The 23,343-nt window shown below is 46.1% G+C and overlaps 1 protein-coding gene across 1 annotated transcript in view; it reads right to left on the minus strand.

The window, feature by feature from the left end:
* The window catches only part of LOC120999141 (intestinal-type alkaline phosphatase-like), a 94,990-nt gene that overhangs the window by 17,915 nt on the left and 53,732 nt on the right, over nt 1–23,343 (minus strand). The window contains exon 8 of the mRNA XM_040430014.1: nt 5,760–5,957. Within this exon, the coding sequence (XP_040285948.1) occupies nt 5,760–5,957 (198 nt within the window). The remainder of the gene's footprint in view (nt 1–5,759; nt 5,958–23,343) is intronic.

Here is a 23,343-nt window from a genome sequence, read left to right on the forward strand (position 1 = left end):
CAGGCTTTAGGGGCCTGTTTCCCAGCATGCGGCTCTCATCCCTTTAGCACGGCACAAATTCACAGGTCCCAAAACACAGACTCCCGAGCTTCTCTGTCAGATGAAGGAAAAACCACACCCAGCTGAGACTGCTGGCTGGGTTTTATAATAGACCAAAAAAGGACCCGGCCTGGATCGTTGGGAGAAGCCACCCACACTGCTCTTTGGCTACTCCCAGTAAGAGCTGGCCCGGATCGGATTTTACAGCCATACTAATAACAAAACAGTGTCAGTCAGCACTAGCTGCCACTGACACTTAAAACTACCAGCTCTTACCTCACCGAGGCAAGGAATCTCGGTGACACTTACCTTCTACCAATGACGGCCCCTTGTGCCTTCCTACATACCTCCCCCCCTTTGTTCAACCCTGAGGGGGTGAACACACCCACCAGACAGTGTACCCGGGACAGGGCCATCTGCGTTTCCCTGTAACCTGCCTGCCCTATGTTCCACGGAAAACTTGAAGTTTTGTAAAGATAAGAACCATCTGTTGACCCAAGCATTCCTCTTTGGCTTGGCTCATCCACTTGAGAGGGGAGTGGTCGGTCACCAGACGGAACTTTCTCTCCAACAGATAATAGCGGAGAGACTCGAGTGCCCACTTGATGGCCAGGCACTCTCTCTCCACTATACTGTACCTAGTCTCGGCTGGCGTAGGTTTGCGGCTCAGGAAAACAGGACGTTCCTCCCCATTGATGTCCTGAGAGAGTACAGCTCTGAGGCCTACTTCAGAGGCACTGGTCTGTACCACAAACTCCCTCTTGAAGTCAGGCGTCACCAATACCGGGGACCCACACAGGGCAGACTTCAAAGCCTTTTCCGTCTGCTCATTCCACTTGAACCGTCACTGACTTGCGTCCCTTCAAAGAACTGTCAATGGTGCGGTTGACTGTAGCTAAATTTGGGACAAACCTCATATTGTACCCACCATACCCAGGAACAACTTTACTTGCCGAGTAGTGACAGGTCGGGGCTAATTCCTAATTGCCTCAATTTTGTTCACCTGAGGTTTAATAATTCCGTGCCCAATCACATACCCCGGGTACTTGGTCTCTTCTAACCCTATCGTGCACTTTTTTGGGTTATTGGTTAAGCCAGTCCACTACAGCCTGTACTTTAGGTAGGTGATTTTCCCAGTCGGTGCTGTGGATAACGATATCGTCCAGGTAAGCTGAAGCGTACCGACGATGTGGACGAAGTACAATGTCCATTAGCCTTTTAAACGCGGCAGGAGTGCCATGTAGACCAAAGCGTAATACCTTGTACTGATGCAGCCCCTCTGGCGTGATGAAAGCCATTTTTTCCTTGGCAGCCTCCATCATGGGTACCTGCCAGTACCCTTTGGTGAGGTCCAACACAGAAATATACCGTGCTTGGCCCAACTTCTCAATAAGCTCATCCACTCAGGGCATGGGATATGCGTCAAACTTGGACACCTCATTCAGTTTGCGGAAGTCGTTACAGAACCGCAATGTCCCGTCTGGCTTGGGTATCGGACTGGCCCATTCACTTTTGACTCCTCGATGACACACCTAGCTGGAGCATTAGCTGCACTTCCTCCGCGATGGCTTGCCGCCGAGCCTCGGGTACCCGGTATGGTTTTAACCGGACATTTGCCTGAGGCTCAGTGAAAATGTCATGTTGGACTATGGAATTGCGTCCAGGGAGGTCCAAGAACACTTCCGTGTTCCGACTAATGAACTCCCTGGCTTCCTGAGTATGTTTAGAGTAGAGGCTGTCAGCAATTTTCACTGTGGCAGCGCTTCTCTTGCTTCAAACAGAGGGGCTGAAACCGCTTCACCTAGGAACCCTGGTCATGGGCTGTCTTCTGTACAGGTTTCCCTATATTTCCAGGGTTTGAGCAGATTTACATGGTACACCTGCCCTGGCTTTCGCCTCCCTGGCTGGTGTACCTTGTAATCTACCTCTCCAATTTTTTCAAGCACCTCGTAGGGCCTCTGCCACCTACCTAGCTAGGAACTTACTGTCTACGGTTGGTACCAAAACAAATACCCGGGTTAAAGGTCCGGACCCGAGCCTGGCGATTATAGATCCTTCTCTGGGCTCGCTGCGCTGCCTCCATATGCTCCCTAACCAGAGGTAAAGCTGTTTCCATCCGTCCTTGCATCTGGGTGACGTACTCAACAACACTTTAAACACTTCTGTGCGGTTGTTGTTCCCACACCTCTTTGGCCATGTCCAACAGGCCACGAGGGTGTCTGGCGTATAGCAGTTCAAAGGGAGAGAACTCGGTAGAGGCCTGGGGCACCTCTTGCACTGCGAACATGAGATAGGGGAGAAGAAGGTCCCAGTCCCTCCCATCCTTAGAGACCACTCTTTTTACCATATTTTTTAATGTTTGATTAAACCTCTCTACCAGGCCATCCGTTTGCGGATGATACACGGACATCCTTAGCTGTTTTATGTGGAGCAACTTAGAGTTCCCTCATGACCTTGGACATAAACGGGGTCCCTTGGTCAGTCAGAACCTCCTTAGGCAGACCCACGTGAGAAACATCTCCATTAACTCCTTAGCTATGAGTTTTGCTGATGTATGCCGCAGTGGCCACCGCCTCCGGGTAACGAGTGGCGTAGTTGAGGACAACCAAGATGTGTTGGTGTCCTCTAGCAGACTTCGGTACCAGGCCTACCGAGATCCATAGCGATTTGTTTAAATAGGATCTCGATAATCGGGAGGGGTACCAGGGACTACAGAAATGTGTCTGGGGGCTAGTTATCTGGCAGGTTGGGCAAGACTTGCAATATTCTTCCACCTCTCTGAACACACTGGGCCATTAAAACGCTGTAGAATGCGATCCTGCAATTTTGCATTCCCAGATGACCCCCGAGAACATGCTGGTGGGCTAACTCTAACACTAGTTTGTGATATGCCTGGGGCACTACCAACTGCTTAATGGATTCACCTCGCAGCTGGTTTACTCGATACAACATCTCTTGATGAACCACAAAACGGGGAAACACCGCCTCTGCCCCAGGTTTTTGTGGTTCCCCATCTATTACATTTTCCCAGGCTCGGGATAGGGTTGGGTCCCGATGTTGTGCAGTACCAAAATTATCCCCCGAGACATTGAGGTCGGCTAGCTCCGGACCTGACGGCAAGTCCTCCATGTCTCCCACCATCACACTTAGTGGGGGTGTCTCCCTCTTCAACCGAAGTGGTGGTCACCCCTACCGCTGGCCCTTCGGACTCAGGTTCCTAGGGTTCTGGTCTCCCCACTGAGCTGGGCCACTCTGCTAGGGTCACATCTGTCTCACGGGTATCGCTAACTTTCGTGTCCGGCCATAGTGCCGGGAAACCGGGGTAGTCTCTCCCAATTATTAGTTCATACGGTAATTTTGTGGCGACGGCCACCTCATGAGTCCACCTGCCGGCTACCGTTGATATAGAGACCAGGGTGGTGGGATAGTCCTTTAAGTCCCCATGAATGCACACAATGCTGACCCTTCGCCCAGTATACTCGACGGGCCGCACCAAGGCAGCTCTTATCAAAGACACCAAACTCCCTGAATCCAGCAGTGCCACCGCCAGAGTTTCCCCCACTTCCACATGGCACAGGTGGCTATTGTCTACAGTCTCTGAGGTACCTGTAGCACACAGCTTCCTGGCATACAATGAGTGGCGGCAGCCATAGTTGGTATCCATGGGTTCACCCCGATGGGGACAGTCGGCCCTTATGTGTCCAGGCTCGTGACACCCCCAGCAAACCACCGGGGCTGGGTCTGCAGGGGATGCGCCCCGGGCGGGTTTGGCTGGCACCGGCCACCGGGCTTGGGGTGGGGATTTGCAGGGTTTCACGGGCCCCCTCCCTAACTTCTCCCTCACGGCCACCTTTTCTAACATCGCCATATAGGTCTCGACGTCATCCGACATCTTAGGGATCACCGCACGGACAGCTTAGCCTCCCACTGCTGCAAGTTAGCCTCCATGAGGGCTTTCACGACCGCCTCCATTTTGTCAGGGGACACGGGTCATAACCTTGCCGGCTTAATGCAGGACATGCACTTGTGGCCGGGAAAAAACAAAAAAAAACTTTTCGGCCTTCAGGCCTGCCTCACTAAGTTTTCCCGCATCCTCCACCAATTGTGGGGTTTTGCTCTGGTAGACAGGCTAGCGGACGCAGTATAGAGGCAATTACAAAGTCTTTAACTTAAACAGTTCGGTGTTTATTCACACATAAGGAAAAACTAAATGACCGTTCAGTCTTGGTGTTTATTCAGTCTTGGTGTTTGTTCACACCATGCAATGTCCATAGAAGAAAAATCTTCATCTGGTTAGCAGTTTTCCATCCGCAGTCCACAGCAGGCTTTAGGGGCCTGTTTCCCGACATGCGGCTCTCAGCCCTTTAGCACGGCAAAAATTCACAGGTCCCAAAACACTGCAGAAAGAGTTAACGAGTGCAGATTTAAGATATGGATGGCCAGTCAGTTTCAAAATGTGGTAGGTGCTGAAGCAATATATGCTTTCTACAGCAGCAAAGTCTCAATGCCATAAACAAGCAAATACGTTGCTGTCTGAAGCATGCGTGGCCTAGATGGTTCTGGAACTTCTACTCTGTCTGGTCTCTTTCCTTCAGGAATACTCTGGTGGTAGAGTTGCTGCTTTGACAGCTATAATATCAGAGACAAAGGTTCTCTGGACTTGAGCCTGGTCTACAGGAACTCGGGAACTCTCTCACACACATACTTCCCGTAGCTCTGCTCAGACTAGACTTCTCAACACTAACTAACCAGGGGGCAGACCAAGTCCATCACCCTGAAAACATAAACTGTCAATATTAACCCTATATTTTGCCCATACATTGCTATTAGGTTCGGACAATGCATAGAAAGATATATGTGCTTTTAACAACAAATTACATTTACCTTGGCAACTTTAAATAAAAAAATTTGGCACTAATTAAAGGGGTTGTGCAGCCTGTATGTATTGATGACCTATCCTCAGGATAGGTCATCAATAACTGATCGGCGGGGGTTAATTCCTCTTCATTACAATGATCATTACAGGTATCTTGTGCTGCATTGCGGTATTTTGTTGTGCTGGGACGGTATTTTGTGTTGGACTCTGGTATTTATGGCCCTGCCTACTTATATCTGCCCCGTCCATTTATGTTGGCCCGGGCTAGTTGTGTTTCCCAGCCTTCCATCAGTTTGGACCCGACTACACATGGGGTGAATTTTAGATTTTTTTCAGAGCCACTTTAAAGGAGTTGTCTCATCTCAGACATTATTGGCATGTTGCTAGGATATGCCACCAATGTCAGATAGGTGCAGGTCCCATCTCTGTGACCTGTTCCTAACTCCAGAACTGGCCTCCAAAGGGAAGGAGAGCACACCATAAAAAGCACGACCACTCTTCATTCACCGCTATCGGAGTTAACAAAATACCCAAACCTGACTCTTCTGAAAACAGCTGAGAACACTCGCAGAGTTGGGACCCACACCTATCTTGGACATTGGTAGCATATCCTAGCAATATGTCTGACATTAAACAACCCCTTTAAGTTTCCAGTCCACACCTGGATCTTATATTTCTATCTTCAAATACAAAAAAGGCATGTCTGCTTCTATAAAGCTTTGTTTCTTTGAAAACTGTTCTATTAAGTATCCTGCCAGTTATGCCTCCTATTAATCTATGTATTATGCAATATTTGTTTGAAGCCAATATTTTTGGACTGGTGATTTTAATATAAAAAAAACACTCACCAAAGATGCTGCTGCCCCTGTAAGTGTAGCCACCAAAACTGAAAACATGGGAATGGTCAGCAGTGACCACAGTCAATGTTTCTTCTTCATCTGTCAGCTCTCCAGCCCTTTTTATCGCTCGATCAAACATGACACCTTCCATTAGCGCCATTTTGGCCAATCCGTCATGGTGTCCATGATCTATCCTACCACCTATAAACAATAATGGGAACATTGATTTCATTTCTTTAAGAAAAGTCAAACCAGCCAATAACATAAAGACCCATAGTAAAGCTATAATGCTGTAAAGTTACCCATGGGAAAATAAATAAAATTGTGTTGGCAAATATTGCAAATGTTAGCTTTTTTTCACTGGAGTCACTCACTCCCCAGACTAATTTCTGCACAGCAAACGTAGGTAATATAGACTTTAGGCTTTATGACACTTTCAGGCTGGCACATTGTACATAACACTTTCCAACTTGGTCACATAAAGTGTATTGGATATTACATATTTCTGATATTAGACAGGCACACCAAATCAGGGGAGAGGAAGAGTGGCACACGGCTCAGTAGCAGTAATGGGCAAGTACTAATTGACCATTGGGAAGCCATCTCTGGGTTCCCATATCAGAAGAATGGGGTCCTTTGATTTGTTTGATACTCCACATAGGAGTATATAAGTTAGAGATGTGGCCGTCTTCCCATGAGGCTCTTTCAATTGTCATTTATTAAGTTGTGGCTAAGCTGTGACCACAACACCCAGAATATTCAAAGGACAGAGTCGCATGTATGATCTTCTCCACTGCTACTGAACATGGGTACCTGTAAGATGCAGATGCAGGCTTCTCAGCCCCTTCTCTCTCTGCCCCAGTAACTGCTTCCACAAATGTACTAAAAACTATTGATTTTACCATTTCCCTGCTCATTTAATCTACTGCCAGCACTGATCGCTGTAAGCCCACTCACCTCTATCTTCCTAGCACATCTGTGGTTAGCATTAGGAAGATAGGAAGAGGAGCGAGTGGCAGCGATCAGCGCTTACAGAAAGCATACAGAAATGTAGCACTCTTACTGTCGGTGCTAATCACTGCAGCCCTGCTCCTCTCATCTTCTAAGCACTAACCAGAGACTAATTTGGAAAAGAGAGGAGCAGGGAAGCATGTGCCATAGCCCAGGAGCAGCGGGAACAGAGGATGTCAGTGGTAGTGGCTATGTATATTGCAGTCCATCACAATGGCTTTCCTCACACTGTTGCTCCCTAGGGCCATGGAATTAAAGGAGGGCGCAGGGCACACCCTGGTTTTGGGGGATCCTGTCTGATGGTCAAGGTGCCCGTGATATGTGTTTGTATGGGTGCAAGGTAGGTTGTGTGGAGTGCAATAGCCAGCGTTTGGTGCATCAGGTCAGACATAACAGAACAAATGTCTATTTTACTTAAGTGCAAAATGGGAATAGTAGTACATCTAATTATAGCAGACCGAGTTCTAACTGTACACAATGCAATTTGATGTATGGATTTTGGCAATGATAGGAGTTATGGCCCTCTTCGCTATTTGTCTCAAGTCTCCTCCTGCAGAATCTATGCTGGCTAATAGTCCTCTAGCATGGTATAATGTTCACTGTGGGATACAGGGTTTTAGAGATACAACTGGCCAATTCGTGTCCAAGTGTCAAGGGTATTTTAACAGAGTGCCTCACTGCAGTAAAGTCTTAGCAGCTTTTGGTAGTAGGTTACCTTACTAGCTCCAATGCTCGCCATGCAGATTTTAAGTTCTCCAGTTCTCTCCTTTGTCTTTCTCCTTCTCTCTTTCTGTAGATCATGGATTCAAGAAGGAAAAGAATTGGTGGAGCGCCAGAGTATGAAAAGGAGAAGGGCAGAAGGTAGTGGCCCCCGAAGGTCTATATTCTTTCTATGTGGTGTAGATGCAAAAACCCTAAAAGTCCAATGTGAGGAATCAGGGAAAAATGGAGGGACCACAGTAAAAAAAACAGTGACAGGGTGATCGGTAGATGCACAGATTGCCCGACTATTCACGGGTAGTGGATAAAGTGTATATATTATTAAAAGCAATTACATAAGACTGATGTCTATGTAGGAGAATAGAACCCAGTAGGGTGTATATATACACTGTGTATTACTCACTTCACCAAGGAGGGTGCCGCAAGATAAACTCAAGACACTTGACGCCAAGCCCTCCCTCGCCGAGGTCGCCTGTAGAATATTGGTCCCCTTGGTGTCCTTCAGATGGACGACCCGGTGGACTCTGAGTAGAATACAAGGTTGTTTATTTCAGAAAAGCTTGACGCGTTTTGGGGCATTCCACTAGAGGAGCGCTTATGGAGCGCTATTGGGTTACCGCTGCAGTTTCTTCACATACCGGAAGTCGGGCTTGCGTTCCAATCGTGGAACACATCCCGACCGTCAAAATAGGGAGAAGGGGAACATTGGTTTCCATAATAGAAAAATGGAATCAGAAATGGAATATAAATAGCAAATAAAGATAAGATAATTATAAATCAAACTCTGAATGAGCGTATAAAGGATATACATATAAATATAAAAACATACATAATAAGACTATAAATTAATTTGTTAAAATATATATACGGCTGACTGATAAGATTAAAATCGGAATCTAAATGATCCTTCCACAGTCAGTATAAGAGCAAACCTATACATAGATAAATAAATATCACGAGCATAATAAATGGGCTTGAGAGCATATATAATATTGGTTGGTATACCTAGTGTATACCCAGTAGTAGAAAGATCCTTTTTACTCTGGATATGCCTCACAATTGGTGTCCCTCCCCCCCCCCCCCCTTCTTCCATTCCCCTCCCCCCTTATCTTTATATGTTATTTATATTCCATTTCTGATTCCATTTTTCTATTATGGAAACTAAAGTTCCCCTTCCTCCTATTTGATGGCCGGGATGCATTCCACGATTGGAATGCAAGCCCGACTTCCGGTATGTGAAGAAACTGCAGCGGTAACCCAATTGCGCTCCATATGCGCTCCACTGGTGGAACGCATATTGAATTTCCGGAGCCATGTGACCGGAAGCCATCCTGCTCCCGCTATCGTCCGGTCCAAGCTACCGCTGGACCTACAATTTTACGGGGGATTCAGGACCCCTGGGCGGTGACTGTTGGTCTTGCATTATCATCTATAATTTTTTTTCTAAATCTATGAACTGTTTATTTTAGATTAAGTATATGTTCCACGATCTGAGGGCATTTCCGGTTCCGGGGTTATGGGGCCGGAGGTGAGTACTCCACCACGTGGAACCACCATTTTCTCTGTAGATGGACACTATATATACTTGTAAGCTTCAATGTGGTATGTTATATGTTGTGCTCCTGATGAAGGGGTTTTGAATACCCTGAAACGCGTCGAGCTTTTCTGAAATAAACAACCTTGTATCCTACTGAGAGTCCACCGGGTCGTCCATCTGAAGGACACCAAGGGGACCAATATTCTACAGGCAACTTTGGAGAGGGAGGGCTTGGCGTCAAGTGTCTTGAGTTTATCTTGCGCCACCCTCCCTGGTGAAGTGAATAACACAGAGTGTGTATATATACCCTACTGGGTTCTATTCAACTATATAGACTTCATCAGTCTTACGTAATTGCTTTTAATAATACTAATATATACATTTTATCTGCTGATTTTATTAAAAGCCCCTCTCTTTGCCCGACTATTCACATGTAGTGGATAATCTGTGCATCTGCTGATCATCCTGTCACTGTGATTTTTTTTTTTAGATTTTTTTTTTTTTACTGTGGACCCTCCTTTTTTCCCTGATTCCTCACATTGGACTTTTAGGGTTTTTGTCTCTACACCACATGGGAAGAATATAGACTTTCAGGGGCCACTACCTTCTGCCCTTCTCCTTTTCATACTCCGGCGCTCCACCAATTTTTTCTCCTTGAATCCCTGTCCACTGCGACCCGCGAGTCGGGCCGCTGTACGAACCTTTGGTTTCATTTTAGTGTGAGCAGCCAGCTATCCATGTCTCTTTTTCTGTTTATCTTTTTGGCATCCTTTTGGCGCCCCTCCCACCCTATAGCCCATTTCCAGTTCCATTTCCAGTTCCCTTCCCTTTCCATCCATTCCCCTTGTCTCTGTTTTCCCCATCCCCATTTACGCTCACTTTTTTTCTTCTCTTTTTGCATTCTGTAGATCATGCAGAGATCGGTGAATCTCTATAGCTTTCTGGGCCTAGGAAGAGGGAGCAAATTCACTTTGCTTCCTCTCTATCTGAACTCCAAGAGTTTTCTTTATTTTCATGACTATGAAGGCATCAAAACTATGAATTAACACATGTGGAATTATATACATAACAAACAAGTGTGAAACTGAAAATATGTCATATTCTAGGTTCTTCAAAGTAGCCACCTTTTGCTTGGATTACTGATTTGCACACTCTTGGCATTCTCTTGATGAGCTTCAAGAGGTAGTCCCCTGAAATGGTCTTCCAACAGTCTTGAAGGAGTTCCCTGAGATGCTTAGCACTTGTTGGCCCTTTTGCCTTCACTCTGCGGTCCAGCTCACCCCAAACCATCTCGATTGGGTTCAGGTCCGGTGACTGTGGAGGCCAGGTCATCTGGCGCAGCACCCCATCACTCTCCTTCATGGTCAAATAGCCCTTACTTTCAAAGTTTTCCCAATTTTTCGGCTGACTGACTGACCTTAATTTCTTAAAGTAATGATGGGCACTCATTTTTCTTTACTTAGCTGCTTTTTTCTTGCCATAATACCAATTCTAACAGTCTATTCAGTAGGACTATCAGCTGTGTATCCACCTGACTTCTCCTCAACGCAACTGATGGTCCCAACCCCATTTATAAGGCAAGAAATTCAACTTATTAAACCTGACAGGGCACACCTGTGAAGTGAAAACCATTTCAGGGGACTACCTCTTGAAGCTCATCAAGAGAATGCCAAGAGTGTGCAAAGCAGTAATCAAAGCAAAAGGTGGCTACTTTGAAGAACCTAGAATATGACATATTTTCAGTTGTTTCACACTTGTTTGTTATGTATATAATTCCACATGTGTTAATTCATAGTTTTGATGCCTTTAGTGTGAATCTACAATTTTCATAGTCATGAAAATAAAGAAAACTCTTTGAATGAGAAGGTGTGTCCAAACTTTTGGTCTGTACTGTACCTATACTGGACATAATAAAACCATTTGCAAATAACCCCTGTTCTGAGGTACTGAAAATACTGTATAACATTAGTTTTTAGTAAACTATATCAGAGGAGACAAGCCTGGGGCAGGGTTAGCAGTGGCAGATTGAGAAGCCTGCTTCTGCATCTTACAGGTACATCTTCAACATTTAGTAGACTGCTAAAGAAAGAATTTAGCAAAGCTTAGTTAGTGGGTTGCTTAGGGAAAATTTTAGATGCAGATTTATAATAAATATTAGCAGGGCCGGTGCTACCATAAGGCAGACCAAGCGGCTTCCTTAGGGCGCACCCTGGGGGGTTACGGCCTAGCGCCGCCAGCCTCCGCCCCAGCCAGCGTGCGCCATGCGGCCCAGGCCCTCACTCACAGAGCGGCACGGGCCCGGAAGCACAGCAACACGGTCACAGGGTCAGGCCAGTGGGGTGTGACTGGCGAGTGGTGCAGCGGCTGCGGGCGGCAGCAGGGACTGGAGCTGACTGTGAGTCTGACTCACACACAGCCAGATTGCCGTAGCAGCAGGACAGGTGGGTAGGTGATCACTGATGAGCACACTAGTGCCAGAGTGCACGGCATAAATGTTTTTTTTATTTTTTATTATTACACAAACAACAATCATAATTGGAGGGGGGGATGGTGACAGTGACATGATGGGAGGAGGGATAATGTCTGTAGTCTGTGACATGGGGATAGGGCCAGGGCTGGCGCGGGGGGGATGATGTGCCATGGGGGGGGAATGTGACACAATAGTGGGTAATGATGTGATTATGATGTGACACGAAGGGGGTGATATGACATGGTTTGGAGGGGGAGAAATGTTACATTGAGGGGGTGAAATGTGACAAGGAGGGGGGAAATGTGACATAGAGGGCTGATGTGACATAGGTGATTTGACATGGAGGGGGGAAAATGTGTTATTGAGGCCTGGAGGGGGAGAAATGTGACATGGGGGGCTGATGGCTGACATAGGGGGCTGATTGATGGGGGCTGATGTCTGACATGGGGGTCTGATCTGAGGCAATGGGGGTCTGATCTGAGGTCTGATTAACATTGGGGGTCTGATTGCTGGTCTGACCTGAGGTGTAATGGGCAAGACAATAAACACGTCCAGCACTTTTTAGTTAGATTTTTCTTTGGTTCCTTTATTAAATACGGTACAAAAAAATCTTTGTGCAGCAAGAGAATCCCAACCTCTTTGGTTTCGAGCACACCTGCTCTTAATCATGATTAAGAGCAGGTGTGCTCGAAATGCGTAGACGATCTTCTGCAGACCCACATTAGGAGGTTGGGATTCTCTTGCTGCACAAAAAAATTTTTGTACCGTATTTAATAAAGGAACCAAAGAAAAATCTAACTAAAAAGTGCTGGACGTGTTTATTGTCTTGGATATGCCTGGGATCTCATCTCACCAGTCCGTGCACTGACCTTCATGAGATAATGCCATTTCACATGTGTACAAAGGTGAGCTGGATAATCTAATATTGCCACTGAGGTGTAATGGAAAATATTTTTTCTAATTATCCTCCTCTAAAACCTAGGTGCGTCATAGATGGAGAAAAATACGGCCCTCTAACATGCAATTGTCTAAAGCAGAGAGAAGATACGAGAACCACACAGAGGAGAAGCCAGCTGCTGCAGACGGGACCAGGGCCAGATGAGCTGTGAGGGAGGGCAAAATTTAGCTTCGCTTGTGTTGGCAAAAATCCTTGCACCGGCCCTGAATATTAGCATAATTCCCTAATAAAGTGGGTTAGAAAACCACTTTATCAGATTACTGTATCTCTGCCCTACACATTAAAAAATACATGGAATGGCCAGTAAGGATGTATTTCTGCTCTGAAAATGTACACCAGTTTTTAGTATAATACTGTCACGGCCTATGGTGTGTTTTGTGACACTTTCCTTCACTTGGTTGCCCATGGCAACGTGTGGTGTTGTTTGCATGTGGTGGCAGTGTCTCAGCCCTATGGCTGATCCCCAGGACATGGTTGCCACGCATGCCGTTGCCCGCGGCAACAGGTGAAGTGTGTGTACTTCCCCTTTAAGTGACCGTCGTCCCTTGTCTTGTGTTGGAAGGGTTAACTCCCTTCTCTTTGTGTGATCACCTGGTGTGTCTGAGTGTGGGTGTGGCTACTTTGGGCTATAAAGCCTCTGCTGTTTTCAGTTAGCTGAGGGGTTCTTCAGCCATGGTTGCTGGAGACATCCTCCTGTTATACCATCTGCAAGTGGGGGCCACCCTTGTGGTCATAAGTTCATGTATGGTGTTTAGTAGATGTTTGTTTGGTCTTTTGTTATTGCAGCATATGGTTTCCTGGGTCCCCATGTGATGTCTGTTGTGTGCTGTGTCCTTTGTGTTGTTGTGGACAGCAGCACTTGTACTTGGGTTCCAGGTTGTGTGTCTGTGGCAGGTAAGTGTGGTACCAGTCTCACTTACCTGTCATTGCCATATGTCTGTTTATGTTCCCCTGTCTTTGTAGCTTGGCCAGTGAGACTCCTGTTCCTCCGCATCTAGCAGGAACAGGTCGTCTTACCCTGCTCCTAGTCTAGGGCCACCCTGAGGGCTAGAAGGGACTCCAAGGTTCCGGAGTATGAGCCCTCCCACCATCAGGGTCGGCTCATACGGCTAGGAGACAGGGTCAGAATTAGGGATTGATAGGAGGTGACCTGCTCCCTGATTCCTGTCCTGGCCTTGCACTGACCATCCATCTGCTGATGCCGCACGGCTGAGGGTTTTCCCCCATCCTCAGCCGTGACAGTATGACCACAATGGCTCCTCATGTGGCGGCTCCCTCGAAAGAGGGTGCAGCATGTACCACCATCTGCGGATGGGGTGCATGCGCGTTCTCCGGAGGGAGAGCGTTATGGGGGTTTCACCGTTTACGGCGCGGTGAGTGGCATTCCCCGCCATTCCTTTCTCACCGTTGTCCATGTTGGTGTCCCCTTGTTTGTCATTCCCCTCCCCCCTCCCATTGTTTTTTATGCCTCACCAACTTTCCCCTTTTGTTGTTGGGAGGGGCTTTGAGGGGTGGGAGTACCCCGCCTTCGGAAGAGGGCGCAGCATGTGGTGCCTGCCGCTTTCTGGCACACATGCTTATCCTCCGGAGGGAGGGTGAAAGGGGAACCCTGATACTGTGCAGTTCTCTGTGGCTGTGGCTGCAGTGTGTGTGTGAACTGGCACTTGTGGTTGGGTCTCTCCTCGTCCACTTCTCAGAGGTTCGCTCACCTGTGTCGGTGTGGCTGGCTGCAGTCCTCGTTGGACTGGCTGTAGTGTGTGCTGGGAGAGGATGCATGCTGGCAGCGACTTGGTGGAACCGTTTACTGAGAGTGGACGCAATGTTCAGTGCGGTCTCTCCGGGCTGTTTCTTTGCTGGTCTCTGGTCTCTGTGTGTTGTTCCAGAGGCTGGCAGTCAGCACCCTGGTCCCTGTGTGTTGTTCCAGGGGCTGGCAGCAGTCCTGGGGAGACTCGCTGACACTGATTCTGCTACCCTTTTTCCTTCTCCCTTCCCTGTTTTGGGTCCCACACTGGTTTTCCCTTTTTGTGTTGGTAAGGGGGCTTTGAGGGGTGAGAGTGTCACGGCCTATGGTGTGTTTTGTGACACTTTCCTTCACTTGGTTGCCCATGGCAACGTGTGGTGTTGTGTGCATGTGGTGGCAGTGTCTCAGCCCTATGGCTGATCCCCAGGACATGGTTGCCACGCATGCCGTTGCCCGCGGCAACAGGTGAAGTGTGTGTACTTCCCCTTTAAGTGACCGTCGTCCCTTGTCTTGTGTTGGAAGGGTTAACTCCCTTCTCTTTGTGTGATCACCTGGTGTGTCTGAGTGTGGGTGTGGCTACTTTGGGCTATAAAGCCTCTGCTGTTTTCAGTTAGCTGAGGGGTTCTTCAGCCATGGTTGCTGGAGACATCCTCCTGTTATACCATCTGCAAGTGGGGGCCACCCTTGTGGTCATAAGTTCATGTATGGTGTTTAGTAGATGTTTGTTTGGTCTTTTGTTATTGCAGCATATGGTTTCCTGGGTCCCCATGTGATGTCTGTTGTGTGCTGTGTCCTTTGTGTTGTTGTGGACAGCAGCACTTGTACTTGGGTTCCAGGTTGTGTGTCTGTGGCAGGTAAGTGTGGTACCAGTCTCACTTACCTGTCATTGCCATATGTCTGTTTATGTTCCCCTGTCTTTGTAGCTTGGCCAGTGAGACTCCTGTTCCTCCGCATCTAGCAGGAACAGGTCGTCTTACCCTGCTCCTAGTCTAGGGCCACCCTGAGGGCTAGAAGGGACTCCAAGGTTCCGGAGTATGAGCCCTCCCACCATCAGGGTCGGCTCATACGGCTAGGAGACAGGGTCAGAATTAGGGATTGATAGGAGGTGACCTGCTCCCTGATTCCTGTCCTGGCCTTGCACTGACCATCCATCTGCTGATACCGCACGGCTGAGGGTTTTCCCCCATCCTCAGCCGTGACAAATACTTGTGAATGTGTTTAACAAAAGCCCATATATGAGTTGTAGAAAAATCCATGTAGATTCCATGACCATTATGTTCCAGAGTTTTGAAAAGGATGAAATACATGGCAAATGTGCATCACAATCTACATGTAACACATGCAGATGATGTCATAGATTTGAATGCCATGTCTGAAACCACCCTTAGACTCAACAAAAAATGAATGAAGATTAAAGGTTGTAGAAAAAAGACCATGAATAAACTCAGTCTGTTCCAGGTAAAGGGGTTAAAGGGAATCTGTCAACAGTTTTCTGCTGTCCTCCTAAATCCTAACAGCTCTAGCGCATGAGCCAATGAGTCCCCATATTCATGAGCTCACGGCTTTCCCTCCCTCCTGCCTCTGATTGATAGTTTTTTTTCCATATGAATCAGCAGCAGGTGGGTAGGGAGAGGCATGAATATTCAGGACTCATTGGCTCATGTGCTGGAGCTAGTTAATACAAGATATCGGCAAAACAGCTGGGTCAATTATGTTGCCCTTCTCTAGGACACCATAAGACTGGTGACAGATTCCCTTCAACTATTTTAGGAAAACCTTAACCCCTTAAGGACTTAGGACGTATCGGTACGGCATGGGTCCCGAGTCCTTAAGGACCCATGACGTACCGGTACGTCATAACTTGAAATCGGCATTCCGGCGCCCCAGGGGTTAATCGGAACGGCATCCCGTAACAATGCAGGGGGGGTCATTTGACCCCCCGCATCGGCGATCGCAGAAAACCGCAGGTCAATTCAGACCTGCGGTTTGCTGCGCTTTCTGCAGTTTCTGATCCCCGCGGCCCTGACCGCGGGGATCAGAAGCTTTAGTGTCCCTAAAATATATATTTTACACTGCACCCCTGCATGATTTTTTTGCCGGCAGGGGGGGGAGTTGTGGGCGGTGGGGGCGGTGCGGGAGGCGGGCGGTGCGGCAGGCGGGATCGCGATCCCCCGCCCGCCCCCCCTTGAAAATGCATTGGTGTTCAGTGGGTATACCAGGGTGCCAGCACATTGCTGGCACCCTGGTATAAACGGCTGACATCGATGATGCGATGTCAGCCGTTTAACCCTTTCCATACAGGGGTCCGTACGGACCGCTGTATGGAAAAAGTTAACAGTAAGACGGAGCTCCCTCCCTCTCCCATCGGGGGGCTGCTGTGCCTTTGCAGCCCCCCGATGGAGAGGGAGAGAGCCCACAGACAGCCCCCCGACAGATCCCCTCCTTACCCTTCCCCGTCTGCGAAGTTCTGATAACTACTGAGCAGACGGGGAAGGTTCCCATGGCAACAGGACGCCTCTCAGGCGTCCTGCTGTCTATGGTGCTGAACAGATCTGTGCTAAAAGGCATAGATCTGTTCAGACAAGTGTAAAATACAGTGCAGTACAATATATATTGTACTGTACTGTATTATACAGACATCAGACCCACTGGATCTTCAAGAACCAAGTGGGTCTGGGTCAAAAAAAAAGTGAAAAAAAAGTAAAAATCAAAAAACACATTTATCACTGATTAAAAATGAAAAAAATAAAATTCCCTACACATGTTTGGTATCGCCGCGTCCATAACGACCTGATCTATAAAACGGTCATGTTACTTTCCCCACATGGTGAACGCCATAAAAATAAAAAAATAAAAACTATTAGGAAATTGAAATTTTGCCCACCTTACTTTCCAAAAAAGGTAATAAAAGTGATCAAAAAAGTCGCATGAACGCCAAAATAGTACCAATAAAACCGTCATCTCATCCCGCAAAAATCATACCGTACCCAAGATAATCGCCCAAAAACTGAAAAAACTATGGCTCTTAGACTATGGAAACACTAAAACATGATTTTTTTTTGTTTCAAAAATGAAATCATTGTGTAAAACTTAAATAAATAAAAAAAAGTATAGATATTAGGTATTGCCGCGTCCGTATCGACCGGCTCTATAAAAATATCACATGACCTAACCCCTCAGGTGACCACCGTAAAAAAATAAAAATAAAAACGGTGTAAAAAAAGCAATTTTTTGTCATCTTACGTCACAAAAAGTGTAATAGCAAGTGATCAAAAAGTCATATGCACCCCAAAATAGTGCTACTCAAACCGTCATCTCATCCCGCAAAAAATGAGACCCTACTTAAGATAATCGCCCAAAAACTGAAAAAACTATGGCTCTTAGACTATGGAAACACTAAAACATTTTTTTGGTTTTAAAAATGAAATCATTGTGTAAAACTTACATAAATAAAAAAAATTGTATACATATTAGGTATCGCCGCATCCGTGACAACCTGCTCTATAAAATTTCCACATGATCTAACCTGTCAGATGAATGTTATAAATAACAAAAAAAAAACGTGCCAAAAAATCTATTTCTTGTTACCTTGCCGCACAAAAAAGTGTAATATAGAGCAACCAAAAATCATATGTACCCTAAACTAGTACAAACAAAACTGCCACCCTATCCTGTAGTTTCTAAAATTGGGTCACTTTTTTGGAGTTTCTACTCTAGGGGTGCATCAGGGGGGCTTCAAATGGGACATGGTGTCAAAAAAACCAGTCCAGCAAAATCTGCCTTCCAAAAACTGTATGGCATTCCTTTCCTTCTGCGCCCTGCCGTGTGCCCGTACAGCGGTTTACGACCACATTTGGGGTGTTTCTGTAAACTACAGAATCAGGGCCATAAATAATGAGTTTTCTTTGGCTGTTAACCCTTGCTTTGTAACTGGAAAAAAAATATTAAAATGGAAAATCTGCCAAAAAAGTTAAATTTTGAAATTGTATCTCTATTTTCCATTAAATCTTGTGCAACACCTAAAGGGTTAACAAAGTTTGTAAAATCTGTTTTGAATACCTTGAGGGGTGTAGTTTCTTAGATGGGGTCACTTTTATGGAGTTTCTACTCTAGGGGTGCATCAGGGGGGCTTCAAATGGGACATGGTGTCAAAAAAAACAGTTCAGCAAAATCTGGCTTCCAAAAACCATACGGCGCACCTTTCCCTCTACGCCCTACTGTGTGCCCGTACAGTAGTTTACGGCCACATATGGGGTGTTTCTGTAAACTACAGAATCAGGGCCATAAATAATGAGTTTGTAATAATAATGAGCCTGTTTTGTAGGTATGTTGCAGTCATTATCACTTCTCCCCAGTATTTGTTAGGTAATGCAGCGTCTGAAATCATACATCTGGTCATTTCTACAAGAGTGCAATTTTTTTTATTTCTGCTACACCGTTTTGCTCAGGAGTGTATGGTACAGTTGTTTGGGGTATAATACCTTGTTTCTTTAGGTATGATTCCATCTCTGTAATCAAATATTCCCCTCCATTGTCAGTGCGTGTTATTCCAGGTTTCCTTTGAAACTTGCTTGTCATAGCTACAAACGCTTGAAGATTTTCTATTGTATCACTTTTGTGCTTCATTAGATACATTATTGTGTACCTAGAATAATCGTCGAGGAAAGTCAGTAAATATCTGTTCCCGCCGGGTGTGGTGGTTTTCATTGGACCCCACACATCACTGTGTATCAGTTCCATGGGTTTAGTGTTTTTTCTCTGACTGGTCTGTGGAAGAGAGGTTCGGGTGGCCTTTGCTTTGATGCAACATGTGCACTTGCTGAGTGTGTGGCAAGGCAATATTTTCATGTCTTCTGATAGACCTCTCTTTGCAAAGTCCTTTATAGCTTCTGGGTTTCGATGCCCCAATCTTCTATGCCACAGGTGGATGCACTTGTCATGTGGGTTATGAGTTGTCGCTTTAGCCTTCTCACTTTCAGTGACGAGTTTGTACAGGTTCATTTAACCTTCCTCTTGCTAGAATTTGCTTTCCACTTTGAATTGTGCATTCATTACCTCTGAACTGGACAGTGAGTCCATTGCTTGCAAGGGTTTTAACTGATAGAAGGCTTCCTTCTAGATTTGGAACATACAGAACATTCTTTACAAGGATGCTCTGCTTGCCCCCTGATGGTGTTTTACAGTTCAGAAACCCCTGACCATTACCTTCTGCTGTAATACTACCCATTTGCTAGGAAGACTTTGTCTTTTACACTAAAATCAATTTCTGTGAAGAATGTCTCATCGCTTGTCATGTAACTTGTTGTCCCTGAATCAATGTACCATCCGTGTGAGGTACTATTCTGAGTCAATTTAAAAGTACCACTCCATGATGCACTTTCATTTTCTTTCATGACCGCTTTAGCTCTTTTTCTTGTGGGTAGCTCCTGCTTTCGCTGCTCAGCTTTCCAGATTAAACAGTTCTTTTTCAGATGACCGGCCTTTTTGCAGCGAAAACATACCCTGGTTTCTTTGCTTTGTCTTATGCCTTCATGCACCTTCGGAGCTGTCTCTGATCTCTCGTTCTCTTCACTATGCAGATTTTCCTTTCTTCTGCTGTATCCATCAATTTTCACTTAACATATTCTAGTGTCAGTTCAGTTTCCGGTCTAGTTTCTATAGCATTTATAAGGGCACTGTATGATTCTATGAGGCTGCATAGCAGTAATGCTACTACATGATTGTATTTCATTTCGTCACCTATTGCACCCAGCTGGTCCACAATCTCTAGCATAGTCTTTACATGTTCCCCCATTTCCTGCCCTTTTTCCAGCCTCATCTTATACAGTTTGTGCAGTAGATATAGTTTACTGTTTTAGGCTTGCACGTTCATGCAGTTTTTGTAATGCAGTCCTGTAGTGTACGGGAGCTGTAATGCCCGTCACTACAGAAGGGTCACTTGTGTGCTGTCGTTTCCCCTTATTTATGGGGAGGTTGGTATAAGTCATCTTCATAAAATATAATGTAATGTAATGCTATGTACTTCCCTGTTACTGTGAAATGTGCATTTGCAGGCCTCCTAGGGGTGTCATTCCAGCTCTGAGTCAATAGAGGGAGCTAGGGAGCCCTAGGTTATATAAGGCCCAGTCAGGGAAAGGAAGGAAAAATCAGACCATGTCTGAGTTAAGTCCAGGCCATGAGCCTGTGAAAGCAGAGCAGGCCTGGAGCTTGCAGACTAGGAGAGGGTATTGCAGTCCCTGTAACCGGGTTCCAGATCCAAGGAGAAGGTTCCCCTCCTGAGTCCATATTTGCAGAAGCAGGAACACCACGGTTAACCAGCCTGAGGAAACAGAGAGGCAGAGGCAAGTCTAGGAAAGCAAGAAGTACTAAAGGCAGCAGAGGAGGTACTTGATGATTACAGACCCAAGGATACACGCCAGAGCTAGGGCATTGGGCCTTGGAGAATAGTTCCCATGTTCCAGGATCAGTCAGGAATAGAGTGCAAGCCGCCTGTACTGCAAGTCCTGTATTTGACCCTCTGAGATCACCTTGCTATATATTGCCTGCATTTTTGTACCGAAACCAACTGTCTTCAAAGGAACTGCGCTTCCATCTATGTCCATGTATGATGACCACTTAAGATCAAGTAAAATTCAAGTTCTGTTTTATCATCACGTGGTTCCTCAGTTATTCCTGCTATCAGCAAACGGTGTGCCACCGTTAATTGGCACTGGCGTCACGAACACTACCTATCACTACCTGCCCTTGCAGAGAGTCAGCTGTCCCAGGTTAGTGGTCACGATTGCACTACAACACCCAGGAACACTATTAACCCTAACTTGAGTACGCTGCAGTCCACATACCTTTAGCTATGTTTTCTAATGAGTCGATCATCCTCCACTAACAGGCTTATGACTGCTTTTGCTTGCCTGTTTTTTCTGTCCCATTCTTCTGGGTTGTCATTGGGTCTGTGTGTATCTAGTACCTGCCACAAGTCATCTTTGGATATCAAAATTTCAAGCTTAAACTTCCATAGCTGGTAGTTGGTATTGTTGAGCTTTGCTATTGTAAACTTCATATCTGAAGCACTTGCCATCTTTCAGTGAATTGGATGCAGCTCTTGTTTCCTCACACAGGGTTTGGTAGGATTGTAGATGCAGAACTTGCTTGTAGTTTTCCTTTTTCTAGTGTCTAGATATGGGCCTGTTGGTTGTGGGTTAGAGAAGATACTCGTAGCTTGTGATGAGGCAGAACTTGGTTTACTTGTGTGAATTAAGTTCGAAACATACAAGACATTTCAGCAAACTGTAACAGCAGCCATCTTGGTATAAAGAGAGAGAACCAACAAGTTTTACCGATATACACAACTGATGACATACTGTGCCATCTACTTGTCAAGTGATATTAATGCACAATACTGTATATGGTACATGCTGTTGCATCCCCAACAGTGTAGGCATGCTTGCAATCATTTTCTGTTCTTGACCTTTCCACTACATCAGCAGAAAGCTTATTGCAAGTAGCTTCTACTCTTTCAAGATATATATATATATATATATACACACATACATAATTAAGATAGTGGAGATAATTTGGATAATGTGTGCATTGTTATTTGAGGATAGGATATGTTAATCTATATTGATCCAGTAGATCACTGCAAAGGGTTAATTTTATGCCACACAGTTACATGTTGTGACTCATCATCAGGGATGCACCTAGCCTGTCTGCTGCCTGTGACAAAAACTGAAACGGTGCCCCAAACCCCCAATGCTGATTTCTTAACCTAGCCCCTCCCCTCCAGCCCTACTGTTAAAGACATACTTAGAAAACATTACATACAGAGCTACAAAACATACAGGGTAATACAGTGCCTCATACTATGCCCACTGTGCTTCCCAATACTATACTGCAGAAACAGATAATCCCTTTTCTGCTGCCCCCTTATTGGCCCTACCTGGTGCTGCCTGAGGCAATCGCCCCACCTCACCTCATTGGTGGTGCACCCCTACTGAATGTGAAAGTCCTCTTTTTCTTGCACTGTGCAATCCCAAATGGTTATGTATGGGCAACAATTAGTTAACTCTGGCAGCCCTAGCTAGGTTGCTGGAAGGCAGGCTAGACCTGCCTTACCTGGCTGGAGTAGAGAAAGTATCTAGTCCTCAGAGCTAGAGGAAGACGTTCATGTGTGAGCTCCTGAGAAGTAGGCCTTGAGAGAAACGTGGTCTATGAAATCCTCATTCCTGAGACTACAACCTGTAAGAGAAAAATTTAGAAAATACTCCTGAGGGAAAGGGAACGGACATTCATAGAAGGTTTAGAACCACATTTCAAGGCTATTCAGGATTTAGACAGTAAGGTCCCACACATTTATGGAAATAAGACTTTACTGCTTGTGGAAAGGGTTCTGTATATTGCTTCAGCGCCCACCACACTTTGAGATGGACTGGCTATCCTGATCTGAGATCTGCAACTCGCAGCCAGGGAATTATGGAAGGAGTTAATGAGAAAGGAATTGCACGCCTGTGGTTATTTAGGAAGATTGCACAGTATACTGATGCCTATTCACAGCTATTGGGACAATCCTACTCTATAGTATACCTCAGAACTGTGCCTGTTGATGCTATATATGCTGCCATTCCCATCATTTATTCAGTAAAATCAGTCTTTGTTTGTTGCAACTAAATGGGCCTGGTCATTGCCCACCATCGTCTGCGAGCCACAACCTGCATCTGCTCTCCTGCCTTACATCCTTCTATCTAATATCAAGGGCACTCCACCTATCACAAGGCAGGAGTCCCATAGGATCCAGGATGTGCCCTCCATTCACTGCATGGCCCAAGGTAGTGTTGGAGTGAGGATAGCCACTGTGAACCATCACTACTTCTATCAGTGGCACTACTATCACTCCTCTCCTCCCGGTTCTCCCACTGCAGGCCTGCTGCAAATCTGCAGTCCTATCTGACCACACTTGAAATAAAAAGAAACTCCCCTTTGAGGGTTTGTGACAGTACAGTTTAGCCTGTGGGTTTATGCTCCCCATCCTCCCAATCTATCCCCAGAAGGTGTATGGGTAAGACTACATGGCAAGATCGTGTCCCGGTTGCGACGTGGGCGCTCTGCGGTTGAGTAGCATGTGGCTGTATAGGACGCAGCTGGGTCTTGTTAACCCC

The sequence above is a fragment of the Bufo bufo genome, chromosome 4, assembly GCF_905171765.1.
Source record: "Bufo bufo chromosome 4, aBufBuf1.1, whole genome shotgun sequence".
NCBI classification, from domain to species: domain Eukaryota; kingdom Metazoa; phylum Chordata; class Amphibia; order Anura; family Bufonidae; genus Bufo; species Bufo bufo.